This window comes from Anomalospiza imberbis, chromosome 1 (genome assembly GCF_031753505.1).
Source record: "Anomalospiza imberbis isolate Cuckoo-Finch-1a 21T00152 chromosome 1, ASM3175350v1, whole genome shotgun sequence".
Classification (NCBI taxonomy): domain Eukaryota; kingdom Metazoa; phylum Chordata; class Aves; order Passeriformes; family Viduidae; genus Anomalospiza; species Anomalospiza imberbis.
The window spans coordinates 21,746,802-21,766,621 of NC_089681.1; the positions used below are offsets into that span (position 1 = coordinate 21,746,802).

A 19,820-nucleotide genomic window follows, 5' to 3' on the forward strand; every position below is an offset into this window, starting at 1 on the left:
TAGAGCAAGATGGCTTCTCTTTTCTTGTAAGGTTACTATCGACACAATTATTTACTAGATTGCAATGACAGAAGCTATAATATAATGGAATGCAAACTTGAGAAATAACACAAAGGTATTGGGCTAGCACAGGTAAAATAAACAGCTATTTGTCTTGAAGAATCTTTACTGCTGTTAAGAAGTCACAGAAGCAAAAACAATTGGAAGTTTAGTAGGATCAGCACTTAAACTGATTGTTAAGCTATTCATAATAACCTTGTACAGATAATTAAAGTTCATTAATCAATTTTCTTATTCTTCTGACAATTACATATAGGAGAGTTTCTAATTTTGACATGTCAGTTTTAATCCTTTGCTTCACAATCCTGCAAGGAACTGGAGAAAAAAGGACATGTACAGAATTTTCAAAAATCCAATTATTCTAAATAAACTTCCACTGATCTTGAAGACTGGTCATTTTAAATTCCAATTTCAGGTGATTCTGATGATAAATACTTCTGTAGTTATTAAGGTATTAGTTTTAAGTAATTTTAAATTTCCTTTCTAATAGAAAAAGAAGTATCTATCTGTGACTACATAGAAGAAATACAAATTACCTAAGATCCTTTAAATCCCATTAATTTCACAACCTGAACTGAATTGTATGTGACACTATTAGTATATTCCTTATTCACTTATATTCATAGTTTTCAAAGGGAAAGACAGACTTAGAAATCCTGGGAAAATTTTCAACATGTACATCCTAAAACTTCAATAACAGAAGGCTATACTTTTTTGGAGAGCTGTTCAAGTAGACAATGATCCCCAAATGTTGTCTTAGCATCTAATTCCTTCTAGGAGCCAGATACTTATAAAGAACCCTGGTCTGGCATAACATTAATGACTGAAATTCGAAACCTTGCATTGCTTGACTGGCTTGCTGAATGGAACTGAACTACTTGCTATATAACATAACACTCAATAATCAAGAGCGTTTTGTGATTCGTGCCCAGGGAAAACATCTGAAACTAGTATTTCTTTCAAAGAGCCAAGCAGTTTATGTTGATTCCATGTAAACTAATGACTTCAAAGATGGAAAAAATTCCCATCAAAAAGAATTACTCCAGTCAAGGAAGCTTTCATTTACCTCAAGACCCAGAGAAAAATAACAGAAGGAAAGAAAAGGGAGGGGTTGTTTTGTTTTAGAAAGACATGAGTAGCTTCTGTAAAGACACAGAGGGAGAATGACCGTGATGATTCCTACAAGATATTAAGATAATTATCCTGTGATAATTATGTCACCAAATTTTCCTGGATCCCATGGCATTCTTTACTTACAGAGCCCAGAAATTTTCAAGACTGATTTTTCCAGGCAACACCATGTTGATTAAAAAGTGAAAAAAATCAGTGTTATAAAGCCTCTATGTTCAGTCTAGCTATTTTCAAAAAGAGACAGTAAAGAAGATAGTCTGTGTTCTAAAACTTCCCCAGGAAGGGGCTTAGTTAGACAGAAGAGTTCCCAGGAGTTAAATAAAACCCCTTAAACCAACAGAAAGGATACACTTATTGCAGAGGAACAATGCACTGTGCAGGTCAGAGACCATTTATGGTGTGAATTAGGAAGTAATTTTTAATGATTTACTTGTGTTCCTTGGTTGTTGATGTCCACAACATCACTCCATTCATTTACTGATTCATCAGATGACACCACTTTCAGGAGAATACTGGGCAATAAATCTCTTGTTTTGCAGTCTGGATAGCTGGAGATTTGATGGTAAAGTTCATGGTGAACCGAACATTCAGCTGGAATCTTTCTACAGTAAACTTCAAACTTGGGTGTATCTGAAATTTTATAAAATATACAAGATCAGAGCCTTCTAAAACCCGTCTGAAATCAAAACTCATCTACGCTTGCACAAATGAAAAAGTTTCTGTCTGAAATATTCTGAATAAATAAAAACATTGCTTTTCTATTACTTAGAATATTATATGTTTGGGTTTTTTCCTTTTCTCTTTCTATTTCATAAAGTTTTACAGAAATAATATTTCGCTAATCATTACATTAACTTACTGTAACTGGATTTTTGACAATATGTTTTGTTACATTTGCAAATCTGAGAAGATAGGTATGTTCCATGGGATTGAATTGATGTCAGCAAAATTCCACTGCCTATGGATTTCCTACAGCTGGGTCACCTTGATAACTGGAACCAGGGAGACCCAAAGGCCTAGAGACAAAATTTAAGTTCATACTCCTGACCTCACAATTACCTCCAATAGCTTCCAGAGTCTCTCACTTTGAGACAGACCTTCATGAGGGCATCAAGTTCTTGCTATAACCAAAACACCCACTGAACTCAATTTTGGACTGGAGATACAGTAAAATAAGTTATGCTACAGCAGTGCACTGTTTCTAATTATTGCATAGTACCTACCTTTGAAATTCTCTTTTACGAGCAATGGAATGGAGCACCTATTGTGGATAATTATACGAGGACTAGGATCTTCTGTAAGTGTTAGGTATGTCACGCCAAGATGCTCTTGATAAGTCAGTGCTATAGCTCTAAAACAAAGCAAATATATTGGATTATGCCTGTTTTGGATGAAATCTTTACATATTATTACCCTGAACAATTAAAAACATGCAAAACTAGCATCTGTAAGATGCTTTATTATCAAGTTCCAAGTCCGCAGATATTTATCTACATTTAGGTAAGTACACATCTCCACTTCAACAGAAGAACATGTGGAAATAGCATAAAAAACATGGAAGAAGAAATTGCTTCATGGAGAGTACTCATGAGTTAAATTGAACATGTGTGTCTACAAGATGAGAGCCCTAGCCAGCAGAGATTTATATTAAATTAAAAACATGAGATTGTAGGCCCAAATTTCCAACATAAATCTTTAAAATTTTCCAGAAGAATTTGCATGGATACTTCTCTGGTACACATGAAAGGTATTTGAACAAATATGTAAATCTAACTGACTGCTCCCCTGGAATGATCCACAATGCTATTGCTCTATTAAATGTTAATGTTATGGATCATCACTACATCAGTTTCCAAAATGAGATTACGTGAATTTAGTTCTACTCATTAGCTACATAAAATATCTTCATGCATAAACATACATTCTTTTTTTTTTTTTTTCTCTTGAGCAAATTTATTGGCTATTGCTAAAAACCCTAAACCTCATGGTGATTTAAAAAAATTCAAAGTCTGAAAATCTGATTAGGAACATGGGATTCTCTATGCCTCTGGCAGAATGATAAGGAATCCTTCCCTTATTGTTTCCATTAAAATTATTTAAAATCTGAAGTCTGTGTGAGAATCTTTAGTATCCAAAATGACACCTCTTGGACTCTGCAGAGGAACTGTGTGAGGGTTTGAATAATATCAAGCACTTCAGGCAAGAGAAAGATCACATTAATACCGATGTAGCTTCTCTAATTTCAGCAGATTGTTTCTTGTTCGTACGAGTATAAGAACGAACAGATTCAGATATCAGGTTCAAGAAATGAAGCTGCTCATCTGACAAGTCACTGGACTGCTATTTTTAACTAGCTGGTTCCACAAGTTTGCAAATAGAATGCACAACTGCACAGTTCAAGCTCTAAAACTTGAAGTTTTCTTTGCTGTAATCTCAACGTAGTTTCATCCCTTTTGTCTTTATCCTCTTACTATGCTTACAAAAATATATGTCTACCTTCTATAAACAAAACCTAAATTTTTGTATTGTGCTATTACACACTGTATTGAACTCTTAAATTGTTGTTCACAAATTAAAAAACACCTTAATTTCCCAATATAAGCTTTTCATGCTCTTATTTGCATGCACAGAAAAAAATAGCAGGCCATACATTCTAAAAAGTGAACAACTTGTACGTGGTCATATCACTCAACCATTCACAATAAAGGCATCAAAACGATCAGAAGATAACAATTTTTAAATTAAAGTAAGACTTGCCTTTTCATATGGGGGGCATGTATTACTGTGACTTTTGCATTACTCTCTTATGGTTTCTGACTAGCTGAGGCTTGACAGCAACAAGCCAAGTTCGCTGTTGGTGAGTGCCCAGTGCCCAGTACCTGGTGCAGAATCCACTTTCAGTGCACGCGCCCGTGGGCACCGCCACGCTCTGCCTGGCCAGCTCCGCGCTGACGACGGCCGGGAGGCTCCACAGCTCGCAGCTCCCGGCGCTGCTGAAGCTCAGCACCAGGCGCCTGTCTCCGAGAGACGCCCCCGCCGCTGAGGCACCCGGCTCCCACTGCAGGTCCCAGCAGGGCACGGCGCTCAGCGCCCCACGGCACCCTGCCCCGGCCGGGCCGACGCTGAACACCGCACTGTCGGGGCAGTGGAAGTCCTGGAAATGATAAAGGTGGTGGTAGCACGGCGTGCTGGCTCCTCAAAGGAGGTTTATTCGTGTTGATTTTGCACAGAACACTCTCAAGTAGCCAATGAGCACAAGTAACTAAAGGTTGCACTAAGTGCACTGCATTAAAGGCTATTTGGCCAAATTCTGCCTTTGGGTATAGGTTTGTAGGGCAGCTATCTGGGGGTCCTGAGCAACCTGCTCCAGTGGAACATGTCTCTGCCCACGCTGAGGGGTTTGGAACGAGATATTCTTTAAGGTCCCTTTTAACCTAAGCCTTTCTGTGATTCTCTAATTCTGTGACCTACAGTCAGCTCTCAGTAGCACAACATAACTCAACCAAAATCACGTTACATTCCTGTAACATAACTGTGTGAACAAAATCCATTTAGGGTTACAAAAATAAGAATAGATTTTAGCCTCAACATTCTCCCAATTCCCTATATTTAGACTGCCACAAAATGTGTGATGCACAACTGTAGATACTGATGTGAAGAAAACTAAAGCAGAAGGAAAACAATACAGAAACAGGAACTTAAAACATTTGTTCATCTGCTAGGTCTTCTATTAAGTTGGACCCTAAGAATTCTTTCTACATATTTTACTATAAATGTAATCTTCAATGAATATGCATAAATGGTTGATTAAAATATATTGACCATGCATACATTTTGGTTCCTGCAAGCCAGTCCTTAAATATTCTGTGAGATTATTAGAAAACTGATATTCACAATTTGATGCAGTCTATGAAATACATAACTTTGGGCACATCTCTAGTACTGCAGCTTTGCTCAGATAACTGGAATCTTCCCAAAAGGATAACAAAAAGTTTTCAGTCTGCCAGGCCAATATACCTCTTTACATGCAAACTCAGTAAAAATTCTGAGAACATTTTCAACAGCTACTAAGGATTACACTGCCTATTTTACAGAATGGCCATTAGTGCCTGAACAGATGGAGAGCAGGCAGAACTAATTCTGCAATGTGCAAGAATTTGCTGCTTGCACAGATTTCTGAACACAGTTAATTACTGGAGTTGAATTTACCCAGGATTCAGTAGTCTAAATGATATAAATTACTTTATGATTATTATGTCAAAAGATTTCTGTTCCAAGCTCTGCTATATGCAGCTCATCTAAATACAGCTACAGATATAAACAACCATTTTCCACAGATGACAAACAAAAACAGTATCTACAGTGCTTTACCTCTTCTCCTGAGTGGGATTTGGAAATAAAAAACTGTGGCCTATAATAGATTTGATATGATGTATCATTGATTATTGTTGTCTTATCTTCTATCTGTAGAATTTGTATACCTTGTCGAACCATGGAAGAAATGCAGAATTCACACAACTGTAAGATAATGAAATTGTGATGAAATGAAAATTGTGATGAAGTCACACAAAACCACAAAAGGCAGTGAAATGCAGCAATAGAAGTGCTGCTCGCTTTCTAATCAAAGAAATCCTCTCTATATTCATGCACGTCGTAACTGGAGCCACATCATGTACTTTTGAAGTTGCATCTGTCAATGTTATCCAAACAAGATTGAAAATTCATAAATTCTTCTTCCAGGAGATATTATATTATCTTTATGGGTTGCACAGTATGTTTTTGGCAATCTAATTCTTTAAATTATATTTCATACATTGTTTATACTCTCTTTATGTTGGACATATATTAACATAATTAGGGAGAAGCTTTCACACTGCATACATTTGATTGTTTTATCTGCTATATGACTTTGTTTTTACATGATAAAGTTACAAATCATTATAATTTTCTTCTAACCTTTTGATGACCTGGAAAAGCACCAAGTTTAATTTCAGCTTCAACAAAACCTTCTTCATCCAACGTTACTACTTCCCCATTATCGGCATCCTTCCATTTTGGGGAGGTCACATTATGAACCAGTTTAATTGCCACTGATTTGTGCACAGTATTAGTATTAGCCCAGTATATTCCAACCTGAAAAGCTTCCTGCAAGTGAAAAAATGACTGATCATCAATTGTTCACAATTCTATACATTTCTACTACAGTTCTAAATGCAGTTTCCAGTAGGCAGTGAATATAATTTCCTGCCTTTCTCCCTCTGATTCTTTCTATGTGGTACAAGGATAGATGAAACCACAAGGTGGATAAGGAACTGATCCTCACAGGGGATCAAGGCCATAGGCTACACTGAGATGTGTTACTAGGCAGACCTTTTGTTTATTAACAGACATACATGTGGGGAAAAAGATGACAGAATATACAGGAAGTATCAGATTGTTCAACTGGAATTAACAAGCTGCTGTGTCAAATCACCTTAATTATTTAGAAACTAGAGAATATCAGAGTTATGATAAAAAAGAATGTGCATAGCCAAGATAGATGGAAAGACCTGTTGCAATGAATTAAGGAAGGCAGGCATTCTAAATAAAATCTTCCTCTATTGTAATTCATTCTGTGTCATTATCAACTTTTCCTGGTAAGCTATTAAAAGCTATGAAATAATATTACATAAAGCGCTCTCAAACCAAATATTCTTTTCAGGCTGTCAATTTTGCTACTGTGGTCAACAATTTCTCAAGTGACACGTTGACACAAAGTCTTTACTTGGCCTTTATAGCAATTTTTGTGGGCTGCTACCTTACACCCATGTTGCAGATTCTTTGGTCGAACTGAGAAGAAGGCAAACAGGATGCTGACGGAATGAAGGCCTTCTTCCTACAGTGTCTTGCAGACAATTTTTAACTGTGCATCTTTAGGATGTTGTTTTTCAAACATTGCTATCAAGTATGTTGTGCTACCCACTTGGTGACTCAGTCAGTGTGGTGAATTCCTGTTGTTATTGCTAGTCCTCATCATATGACTAACAGACAAACAGACACAGTAACTGGAAAGTGGGAATCATCTGGAGTAATAACCATTCTTCAGAATCAGGCTGTTTAGCAGAACTGTGCCTGCTCATGTGAATGGCAAAGTTACCTCAAAGTTGGGAGGTATAATTACTTTCCCACTAGGTACTTGAAGAAGAATCTTCTCTCCTTCAAACAGCCAGAGGTCCCACTTGGACTGATTGATAAGCAGAGCCCAGGGCAGGAGTTCAATCAGCAGAGTTCTAACACACGGTTTCCACATTGACAGCTTTACCCGCATTGGACTATCCCACTGGGAGAGCTGTTCATTGCTGTCAAAAACAAATAAGCAAAAACTTAAAGGAATAATGAATTCAAGATTACAAATGCTAAGGTGTCATTTTCAAAAATTTAAAAGGCTTTTCTGTTTGTGAGATGGAAAAACTTCTCTTCTTAACTTATCATTCTGGAGCACACTGAGATGCTGTCAGGAAGATCTAGATAGGTGTAGGCTATAAAGGCATATTTTTAACTCCACAAGCTCAACCTAAATTAATAAATGCCTTAACAAAGTTACCACTGTCCTTCGAGTTAAACCTGTGACTTTTGTACTCATCAAATCACATTTCCTTTTTGTTTCCCCAGCAACTACTTCTACATCAACTCCCTGTTTCTCTACTGAAACAAACAGCAGCTGAATAAACAACAGCCTCTAGAGCTGCAGTAAAGAAAGTGCATTCACAAAAAATGGTTCCATTTTTAAAAAATCCATACTGATGCAATCTTCTCAGTGTAAACAAGGGCAGCTCTGAGGCTGACCTAATTTTTTTTTTCCCACCTGCCCCAGCTTTTGCAGTTTACATGCAGGAATTATGTAACTGCTGAAAATATATTCCATGTTCATCACATATAGTCTTCCAGAATGTGGTTTCAGCTTATTTGGAAAGGCAATGCAACAGTCATGAAGAAGGTTTAGCAAGGAATTACCTGTCTGAATCCTTCCTATTATAAGGCCATGCAGGCTGGGGAGGACTAGCAATGCCATAGAACTCGGAGAGCACTTGGCTGACGTTGCCACCCGGATGGGATTTAGACACTATCTGTTTAATCAGAGTGGTTGAGATAGGGACTGCACACTCTGATGGATCATCTTCTTCCCTGTCATTGAAAACAGACTCAGTCACTTACACAACAAAAGCAAGAAGCAAGCATTAGCATTAACATTTTCTCTAATGAGGCTTCCCAAGTGGACTCTGCAGCAAGAACACTCTCATGGTAATTGTGGATGAATCAATGTCCAAAAAGTTCCTGAGAATTTAGTGACATGCATGGATTTGTTATGACACTGTAATGACCTTAAAAACTCTTCAGTATTCTCAAAAAAACATTTCAAGATGATTCAGGAATTTACTGTTTAAAACACAAGAATATGGACTGCTTAATTAAACAAATGCCAGTGTCCTTAGGATAGTTATACGAAGTTTAATATTTCCGCCAATATAATTTCAGCTACATATGCTTGTTCTTTCATATCCCCTCTGGGCATGGCATACTTTCAGAAAAAAATGCAGAAGAAGTTGAAGTGTAAATTTTTCTTTCTTTTCCATACAAATGAACCATTTTCAAGGAAAATGAGTATTTTACCTGGCTTGAAAAGTCAGGTGGTGTGTAAGATCAGGTTCTATATTTTGCAGTGCTTTCTCTTGTCCTTTCCCTGGAATCACTTGTGTTTCATTCAGTCCCAGGCTTCTTTTCTCTACATGTAAGATAATAGGGTCTGGAAGATGGCTCCTTACAATGAAAAGAGGGCTGAAAACAATCTACAAAAGGAAAAAAATACGCCAATTTAAAGCCAACTTTATTTCAGTATTACAACTGTTGAAACAAACTACTGATAAATCTTTACAGTGGGTCATTCTGACCTTAATTTATTATATGACATATAAGGCATGAACATTTAGATTTCAGAGACATTAAATGCACTTACTAATCGCTGTTGCACATGCGAATTGGGCTCTAAAGTCAAAACTGTGCACCACACATATGTAATTGAACTCTTTGAAGATGGTACCTGTTTGTAGAAAGATCAGCATTACACTAACATTATTCAGGATGATAACATTCAGTATTTCATTATATCAACCAGAAGTTTAAATGCAAAGTACTCAGTTCTCTCAGACATTTTTAATGCTCTATTCCATATACCCATTTCTTGTCATACCTGAATGACAGTGCTGTGCTCTGTGTGTTTAGAACTTAGACATACATCTTGGGACCAGTCTTCATCTCCTGTAGATTTCACGCTCAACTCAGTGAGCTCATTGTTTTCTAGGATATATGAAGGCAATTTCTGCTTGGCTGCAAGGCAGTTGATGTGTTCTTTAACAACAGCCTGTCCATCTTGACCAATGTAATGTTGAACCACTTTCAGTTCAATATTTTCAGAAAGGTAACTACAGACTGTCTGTCTTCCACAGATTAGGATCTAAAACACACAAAAATTACAGCTCTTATGTAAACAGTTGTGGAAAAAAAGTCAGAATTGAATTAGAGAGTGAAAACCCGTAGAAGAATAATCTCTCTGCTTTAGGTTTCCCCCAACACTTGCTGAAGGCAGTGACTGGTAAAACATTATTGTTATTGGCCAAATGTATGTCCAATTTCATAGAAATCTAGGCATTAAAATGCTTGAAATATTGCTAAGTCTGAATCCACGCTTGAAAGAAACATGTAATGTATCCACTTTCCTTCCCACTGAACTCAGCAGAACTACCCATGGCTGACAGATCTGGTTTGGATTTTAAAACTTCTGCGATGGTTTCTGAATGTTGAGGCATTTCTGAGCAGTCACAGGGATGTACTTCAGAAAGGTTTCTGCGGATACCTGACATTCCCATCACAAGCCAATGATCCAGAGCTTTCACAGTATGTCTGCCATTTTAAAGCTTACAATTTCATTAAATGACTGTAACGGGTTTCTATATTTAAGGGCACACACCTAGAAAATGACCAGATTAGACTTGGCGTTGCTGCTGTCCATCATGCATGAATTGTTTACTGTAGAGATGTATCTGACTTTTTCCAAGCTATACTAGGGAACACCACTCCAGGTGTATCCCCCCTGTACAACCATCATCATTTATTTTTTCATGAATGGGGGCACACACCACAGCTACAGCCCACCACGTGAAATCTCAGCAGGGCTTTCCATGACACCAGGCACTGCTCCTGTCTGGTCAGCTGTACTTTTGTTGTGCAGTACAGCTCTGCCACATCCATGAGCTGAACATGGTCTGTCCACCACATGCTCTGGCTTCTGCCAATGCAGGCAGAACAGCTGCAGTGTTATTACACATCTCTTTACAAAGATAGTAAAGGGAAAGTTATTGCACAGCAGCTGATTTTCAAATGTTAATTTGGTAATTCTTTCACTTAAAAAAATATGTAGGCCTGAATTACTACCAAGAATATTATTAATAGTTTCTTAAAAAAAACTTAAGGGGAAAATTTGTTTCTCAAGAGCTTAAAACATGTAAGAGAATATGTAATTTAGCACTGTCAGAACTTAAGAACCATGCAAAGGGATGTTTACGGGAGCATATAAAATACATGTTGCTAACTGAGCTTTTAAATGCTAAGATCAACACCAAAGCGAAGTAAAAGGTTGTAAAAATTCCACAAATTAGCCCCAAAAGGCTTTTATACTTGTTTTTTGCAGATCCCAGTAGGAGAGAATAAATAACAAAGTGACTAATTCACAAATAGGCAACAGTTTAAATTACTCGCGTTATTTTTTCCTAACTGGATCAAATCCTTACTTGCTTCTGCACTCCACTGAGCTGCTGAACCTTGATAATCAGTGATGCTGTCCGGCCCTTGTACTGAATGGTGCGAATAAAGGTCCCTGTATTGTCCACACTGAATGGCTCAGACCACCGCCAGTTTCCCCAGCCTTCAATACAGATGTGTAACAGCTGGAAAGAAAGAAAGAAAGAAATTACTACTTCAGTACATAACCAGGAAAAAAAAGTGCCTTGCAGTAGGATATAAATTCCCATGACAGAGAAATATTCTTGGTTTGAAATCTCAGCAATGCTAAGCACACCAGTTGTCTGAATGATCCATACAGTCTGTAATCCTGTGATTTCAGACACAATCAGAAGAAGCAACAATACCATAAAATGGCTCTGAACCAAGTATTTCTATAAATTACCTGCTTTAAGAGTATGTTTAACATCCAGGCATACAACTGTTCACAAAAAAAAAGGGCAAGTAGACTAGAGAGCATAAAACAGGAAATAAGAGATTTTCTTCACTGCCTTTGAAACTGTTCTAGAAGCCCATTCTATTACCAGCAAGGTGATACAGAACACAGGTCCATGCCAGATCTTTTGCCTTCAGAATAAGAAATTCCAAATACCCTTCTCTTCGAAAATAAAGAAGGACTCGTACAGCTTGCATATATATATGTGTCTATTAAATGCAGAATGTGGTATATTGCTTAGAGATGGGAAACATTTCATTTCTTACACAAATGTGGTGGTAAGCTCAAGCTTGAATGCATGAGAAGAGATTTAACTGCGTAATTATACTCCCTGTGTGATTTATTCCGGAAAAGGAGTGGCTTTTTTCCAGTTTAACTTAAATCACTTCCAGAGCAATACAGTCTTTCATCATTTGAAGAGCCTTTCATCCATTTACCCACCATACGCACTTACCTCTGTCCCATGGAGATTCTTTAGGCCAGAGTAGTGAAAATTGGTACTGTTCCATGTAGGTCAATGAAGTTACATAAATTTACACCAGCTGAAGATCTGGCTATTTAGCTCTGTATGGATCTTTTGTGGCTGTGCAAACTTAAGGATGTGAGTTATATATAAGGGATCAAAGCAATAAGCATTCTGGGTAAAATTTATTCTTTGCAGAGGGCCAGCACAAAGCCTAAGCATCACTTAAGTTCTTTAAAACAGTCATATGAAGGCCTTGTGGGAGTTCTCTCTTGAGGGTTGAATTTCACTCTGATTTTGGACATCTGTCATTAATTAATTTAAGTAATTGAGAACAGGATCAGGCCCAAAGATTGATTATTTACACTAGCAAAAACTGAAACTTGTAAATACTGTGTTCTTCCATGATGTGTTTCCAGAAAGAGATAGCATTCACCACGGGTCTGGTCAGTTGGACTTAGTGAAGGACTGGATGTTGGGGTTTCCTTCATTGTTTTAAGAAACAACCACAGCAATAACTTTCAAAGATATTACAACTCAGTAGCCTGTTTGCAATTTGTAGTATCCTCAGCACAAGTTACACACAGAACAATAACATCCATTCAGTGGGTGGCTTTTGAATTTGCTAGAGTGATGACTGCTGCATTCAGATTCAAATGAGTTTTATGCTGGAAGCACAAAGGCTGATACGTGCCCGTGTGTGCAAGGACAGGCATCTGGATGTGCACAGTGTGGGCACAGCTTTATATTCAAGCGTATGTTGAGGGAGGCTGTACACTAGGATAGTCAAACTCATAAATAAACATGTCACTTGGATTCTGAAGCATTAGTTAAAGAAAAGGAAAAAGAAAACAACAAAAAAATCCAATTGCAGTGGCTGGAATCTGTTCAGTTTCTCACAGAGACAGCTGGGAATAAATCTCACCACATATGAAAATTAGGAAAACACGAAAACTGTTTACTTTGGAGAGAATGGTAGCTGGAAATGACAGCCAAATAATGAGAAAAGGTACTTAAGTGGTCAGTTTCAGCGAGCAGGCCCACAAAATACTGTGTGCTCCAGAGATAGATGTCATGTAAATGCCATAATTGACAATTAGTAATTACATGTAGCTACAACACTAGGATGTCTCCCACCCTGTATAAACAGTTTTGCTCATGAGTTGAATGCTCCCAAGGAACATGCTGTCAGCTTTCCCTGAGCAGTCATTAGCTCCCAAATGCTGCCTTACTAATTTTCTGTGTAGCGATGAGTCTGCATTTAAACTCAAGATTCAGAAAGAAAAATAAAGAAGAGCTATTATCATCTATTGGCATTTTCTTATTTTACAAACATACAATTTGCATACTGGTAAACACGAAGGATATGGCCTTCATAATTTACTTTAATGATATCTAACATATTTGTATTAATGACCTAACAGTATAAGAATTGGGTGCTGTATAAGTTTACTTTTGAGCCAAGAAACTGCATTCCATGAAAACAAAAAAAAGGATCTCTGAGTGATTATTTAATGTGAGATTTCTGGATTGCTAGAAATAATCAGCAAATGACACTGAGTGACGCAGAAATATACGACAGGAAATAAAAGTGGCAGTGGTTTTAGAGACCTAAGTAATCAGACATTAGCATAATTTTAGCAGAAAACAGATTTATAGATTCACAGAATTTTCTAAATTGGAAGGGACTCACAAGGATCATCAAGTCCAGCTCTTAAGTGAATGGCCCATACAGGGATTGAACCCAGAACCTTGGTGATTGAACCCAGAACCTTGCAAATATATCTGCACCTTGCTGTGACCAAACAGGTTGCAAAATGACCTGATACTAAAGATTTGCAATAATTGTCGTTGACTCTTTCATTGATTAAGCTTTATGCTAACTCTATGAATTTATTAGACACTCTGTTCAAAAAAGTTCAACAAATATAGCTAGGTATGGGACATATATTAGGAGAAAACAGAATTGATTGCATTAAAGTACAAAAAAATGGACTTCAATGCATTCTAAGAAATACAATCCATTGATAAGCAAAAATTTGTAGCTTAGAGAGAATTTAAACAGATTATCTATTGTATATGTGAAGATAGGCATTCATTTATGCAATTATTTGATTTCTGCATTTTCTGCTGGGGAAATATACCAGCAGATAACCCAGAGAGTTTTGTTTTGACTAGACTTGGCTGGGGTTTGGATTTGTAATTTTTAGCCATTATGGATTTCTGTTTTGAGAGGAACAGAAATTACTTCAAGGGAGGCAGATTAACATGAAGCTGCTCTTACTGGAGCAAATGGCTAGAAAAGCTTTATCATTAAAATAAAGAATATCTTTATCATGCCTCTTCACAGAATGTTTCTATATGCTTCTCAAAATTTACTTAGGTTTTCAGCTAGATGTGTGAGTGAAGGATATGATCTGAGTAAATAAAGCTGTGCATCATATGACACAGCATGAGGACTAAAATGGGGGATTAAAAGTGAGACTAAGAATTTAGCCTGTCCAGAAAAGGCATCAATTTCCAACTGTGTAAGTAATTTAAAGCTTGAGCCCTCAAAATGCTTAGTGATGCAAATTTGATTTCTACTTTGCTTGTAGATTCACCAGATTTAACTTGGTTTAACCAAGATTCTTTAGATTGTATTTGTCTTCCAAGTGAAACTAGAAAACATTTTTTGGGGGGGAACAAGGGTAATTGCTATGAGCTCTGAGAGTTTGGAAAGAATCAAGTGAGGACCTGGTAAATGATGTGGGAGCAGTTGTTATTTTAAAAGCTAGAAGACAGTAAAATAAAAGCTGTGATAATGAAGCAGCATGGAGGAAATATAGCTCTGGAGATGGGAGCTGAATTCTAAGACTTGAACCTAAAGAAATTTTTAATTGAAAAATTAAAGGAGAAGCTTGATTTGTCTTTTTTACTGTGTTTTCACAATACAAGCTGGCTCTTGACTAGGATTAGGATTCACAACAATAAAACCAATTAGTATTTGGAAAAACAGTGAACGAAATATTTATTTATTTATTTATTCTGCCATTATCAGCCACAGTGGCCACCAAAACAGCTTGAACTTCACTTTGGCTTCATTTTCTCAAGTGACCTAGTAGATCTGGCCAGTTCTATGCCATCAGCCCTTGCAGGACAGAAAGCCAGTACAGAGCATGGAAAAAGGTAATTTCCATCACCCCCATGCTGGCTAGTAGAAAAAAAAGTCACACTTGGCAGATAAACTCTGATCCTGGGGGCTCCTGGAGATGTTGTGAATCTCACCATTACCTGCAAAGCAGACCTGAACCTCACAGGAACAAACTCATCCTACACACTGCAGAAGAGTCCTTTGGTTTAGGAACAGTAACCAAATTATAAATGTTCATGGAGAATATTAATCCTTATCTGCCCAGATATTATCTAGAAATTCAGTTACATGTAATACGGTATAAGCTTTGATTTGGAATGCAGGACCCCCCAAAAAAGCAACAGTACTCTTCTCACTATGTGAACAGTATAAAATAGCATACAGCTTTTTTTGCCTGATGCTGTTCCTAATGACCTGGGGAGGATTATGTGAAGTACAAGAGATTGTTCAGAGAACCTGTAACACTCCTAAACAGTAAAATGGGAAAATAACCCAATAACAACTTATATATAAGTTACAGTTTCTAAATTTGAACCCAGAGTATTGCATATAATTTTACACATTATATAACCCAATATCTGAAAGAACTGCAACTTGGAAGTAAATGACAATGAATTGTGATCCTGCTGCAACATGAATCAAAATTTGGCTTCAGTAGTATTTTTTTTGGTAGAATGAGGAGGAGGTTCTTAGCAAATTCACTATTTGTAAAATAAATTTGTAAAACTATTGTAGCCTTTAAAAAGTATGTTTATAAAATTTAGAATTTGTGTTCACAGACACACAATTTAAAATAAGAAAAATTTTAAATGTGTTCCAGTGAAAGTACTAATAATGTCCTAACCAGTACTAATATCTACTCAAGACTTTGTAAATGTATGATCAGAAAAGTGATAGATATGTTTTCCCTCAAATTCTATATAAGTAGCAATAAAATGACACCATTTCAGGCATATTTCCTTACTTTGATAAGAAATAAATATATTTTATTAATACCCACATTCTCATTGAAGTCATTGCCCAATTCACCGTAGCAACTGATTTTTTATCCATTCTATCTGCTGCTTCAAGCTAAAGATGATAAAAAGTGAAAATGTGTAACTGTTACTGTAACCTTGGAAGGGGACTACAGAGGGTTTGAGAACTGCTTCTTTCTAAAAACTTCTACGGTGCAACATTACGTTTTGCATAGAAAGCACACAAATTAACTTAAATCCATCACTCTGTGCTTCCTCAGAAGACTCTGCTGAAGTTGAGTGTGGGGAAAACAACCAGTAATAACTAGCACGTTATAGACAATTTCTGCTGTCTGTTCATAAGCAAATAATATCTGCAGAATACGTTCAGGGGACTCTCACATGGATATCTGTCTTTTACATTTGCTGTGGTCCCTAGTGGGACCCTCCAATTGCCTACTGTCTTGCAAGACAGAATTCCTTAACTCTGAGTAAATTACTGGGATGATCTGATCTCTTCTAACTTCAGAGTTTCACCCTATGTATCATATGCTCCAGTTCATCTAAAAAACACAGCTGTCTTGGAGACAAACATGACTTTTGATGTAACTGGGGCCCATCCCACAAAACAATGTGAAGATCAAGATAAGGAGCGCAGACTTGATCCAATAATAATGTAGGAGCCAGTGTTGTCTGTAGAGCACAGAATGATGTATCTTCTCTTCTTTTTAATGATATCTAACAGACCTCTAACTGTCATTAAAATCTGCAGAAGGAACTCACAAACTCTGGCAGCTTTAGATAGAATTGCTTAAAGCCTCAAATGCCATCAGTTTTGGACCTACCCCAACTCTGAAAGGGACTATATAGTTGGGGGTGTCTTATCCCTAAGGGGGGCCAAAACCTCGTGAAATCTGAGGAAAATGTGGGGGGTGACGGAGTGGTGTAGATGAGTGAGCAACAGACCTCAGACTTATTGCTGAAATATTAGCCAAACTAGCGAGACTTGCAGGAATCAGAGTGAAAGTTAAAAGGGAAAGGTTAGGTTCCCTGAAATGTAAAGGATCCAGGCAGGGAAAAAATGAAGGAAGCAAGGAGCTTTAAGTTAAGCCAAACAGTTGGAGGGACACCATCAAGAGCTGATAAATCCAAATCCTTGGTGTGCTATAGCTGTTTTCGTAACATAAAAAAGTTGAATTTTAAAAAAAATTAGCCTATATTTTCATTAATAATAAAATTAATTCTAAATGCAAATAAAGCATTATAAAACTATCTGCTAAAATATATATTTTAGGTGTATATATATATATATATAGTTGTGTTAAATTATTTAAATGGGCAATTACCACATCTCTATTCTTAATAAGCAAAAGAAAAATGGAGAATTTTATTAATGTGAATGTAGAAGAAATACAATCCTTTTAAAACTTTATTTTCATTTAACTGAACTGCCTTGCCATACTAAAAAAACATTTTGCAGAGGTTAAATAAAGTATTTCATGGCAACCGCTGCTTCTTAGTGCCTGTGTAACAAGAAACATGAGCCAGCCAAAGTTGTGCAAGTTGGTTTTCTTTCCCAGTAAGAGAATGTGGTATCTAAGACCTTGTCCTAACTCATTTTATCCCCAAGAGTAAGTCAAGTAAGTCAAGTATGAACTAATGCCTGGAGGGAAGTCCCTGACTCCAGAAGTATGGATTATTTCACATTTATCTTACAATCTGCTCTCAGAGTTCTTAAAATTCACTAACTTGGCAAGTCAGGAATTATCATGAGAAATGAAATAATTTCATAACTATGAAGTCATCTAGCATTCCATGAATATGACACTCAGAGGGTTTGTCCTTGCTTGGGCATTATTCTGACCTTTGGATAACAAGCTGCTAGATAGTTTTGCATGGAAACAATTAGAAAAGTGCCATAGTATAACAGGGACAACCTGATGTCTTGATTGAGTTGCTGTTTTCATTTCAAGGATTTGTATTAATCATTAAAAAAAGTACATGACAACATTTGTAATAATATTTAAACAAACTTTTTTTGTATGATTTTAAATGACATTTAAAAATTTAAATGTACTGGTTAGATGAACTGCCATTCTGAATGCTGTATTTACAATGCACTCGTATTGGCAATAAACAAATGAATAGGCTTATAGGGGAATGCCAAGGTTCTCTCTTTACAAGACCTTTGTAAAGAAAATTTGCTTCTATCTCAACTGTGTGTAGAAAGCCTGTGTTCCCATATAATTTCAGTGAAATTACCTCAGTGCTGTTTTTTTAATCTCTAAATTTCCCAGCAAGACATGGCTGTTTAAGAATGTTAAGAGAGCAGAAATCGTGTTGAAATTATTCCAAAGGCTGGAACAAGGGAAGTAGAACCTCCCTACTAGAAGAGCCTGCTGGCCAGCAGTGCGGCTGAGTCAGGAGTCAGCAGTTAGCTTTGCCATCTCCTGGGACATGAGAATCCATCATGACACTCCTGACTTTTTATCAGCCCAATTCTTCAGTGAATCTAAATCTGATCAGAGCAAAACAGAATGGGGAAACCCTTTGACATCACCAACTGTTAGTTGAAGAATGAATATCTGAAAAATGAATCTGAAGCTCCTACTGTCACCTCACCCACTCTCTTACGTGTGATTTGGTTTTCTGATGGACTTTTCCACCTTTCATCCTGCACTTTTGTTCTTCATTTAATAAGAAACTTACATAGCAGCCATGAAAATGGAATGTTTTGCACTGCTCAAGTCTGTGACTGAAAGCACAGTTTAAGTTTTACAGGTGTAAGATGTCTATATGCCATATATTCTGATTATAGTTTTTAGCAGTTCAGTTGCAACTAAGAGAAAGTATCAGTAATGAGCTGTTGTTAATTCTTCAACTTTTCACTTGCTTGACATAATCTTAATTTTTAAAACTCCTTCCAGTTTGAACCATTACTGAATATACACCATACTCAGAACTACACCTTTAGTACATCTATCTAAAATGAGGATTCTCACAACTGAATAATTTTAAGTAAGCAATCAGAAAATGAATGTAAGAATTTTTTAAGAAGAAAGCCTTACTTAGTTCTGGGTTTGTTTACATTACTTTAAATATTTCCTTCTTCTTCATCCATGTATTTATGAAAAGGTTTAAATGTAATTTTGGGTGGTTGCTACAAATGCAAGTGATAATTGTTTATGAGTTATAGGTTAAGCTTAGTTAGCTTTCTTTCTCCCTCACACAATCAAGGGGAATGACAAAAATTGTAATCCTATCTCACCTGATGAGTGGGGATCTTGTCCCACACTCTGACACGTGCCCAGATGCACAGAGCACAGTCACCGCTTGGTTTGCTCGCCTGTGGGATGGGGCATCACAGGCGTTTCGTGGGTATGAGAAAATGAGTCTTTTTTAAAACATGGAAAGGGACATACAGTACTCCAGAGTCTCAAAGTCTCCAAAGGCCTCTCTCTGTCACTATTACACCAGCACACACTTTTTATAACAGCTCCTCTGTTGCTCAGCTAAGATGGTCTTTTATGAGCCTGGCTTCCTCTTAACTTATGCCCTGAGTTCAGTGTCAACTGCAATTGTTTACTCTGGCAGATTTTGCTCTGCACAGATTACCACATTCATGTAAAATTCAGTAGTTTTGCATATCCATCAGCTGACATGGGAATGAAAACCACAGTAAATTTGCCATCTCTGCCTCCCAGTGTAACTTGAAACTTGTCAGCAGTGAAAGTGGGCACAACTCCTGTTTAGAATTACAATTCAAAATTTGCTGCCTTCTCACATGCTAAGACTGGTATTTCCTAG

At 37.0% G+C, this 19,820-nt stretch overlaps 1 protein-coding gene across 6 annotated transcripts in view; it reads right to left on the reverse strand.

Annotated features, from left to right (window-relative positions):
- Nucleotides 1–19,820, reverse strand: part of VPS13B (vacuolar protein sorting 13 homolog B) — a 431,250-nt gene that overhangs the window by 26,178 nt on the left and 385,252 nt on the right. For all 6 annotated transcript variants that reach the window (XM_068183911.1, XM_068183916.1, XM_068183903.1 and 3 more), the window contains 11 exons: nucleotides 11,016–11,171; nucleotides 9,419–9,682; nucleotides 9,185–9,268; nucleotides 8,842–9,017; nucleotides 8,185–8,355; nucleotides 7,328–7,529; nucleotides 6,148–6,336; nucleotides 5,563–5,709; nucleotides 4,071–4,345; nucleotides 2,415–2,542; nucleotides 1,622–1,821 (listed from right to left, as the gene is read on the reverse strand). In XM_068183911.1, coding sequence (XP_068040012.1) covers nucleotides 1,622–1,821; nucleotides 2,415–2,542; nucleotides 4,071–4,345; nucleotides 5,563–5,709; nucleotides 6,148–6,336; nucleotides 7,328–7,529; nucleotides 8,185–8,355; nucleotides 8,842–9,017; nucleotides 9,185–9,268; nucleotides 9,419–9,682; nucleotides 11,016–11,171 — 1,992 coding nt within the window. The remainder of the gene's footprint in view (nucleotides 1–1,621; nucleotides 1,822–2,414; nucleotides 2,543–4,070; nucleotides 4,346–5,562; nucleotides 5,710–6,147; nucleotides 6,337–7,327; nucleotides 7,530–8,184; nucleotides 8,356–8,841; nucleotides 9,018–9,184; nucleotides 9,269–9,418; nucleotides 9,683–11,015; nucleotides 11,172–19,820) is intronic.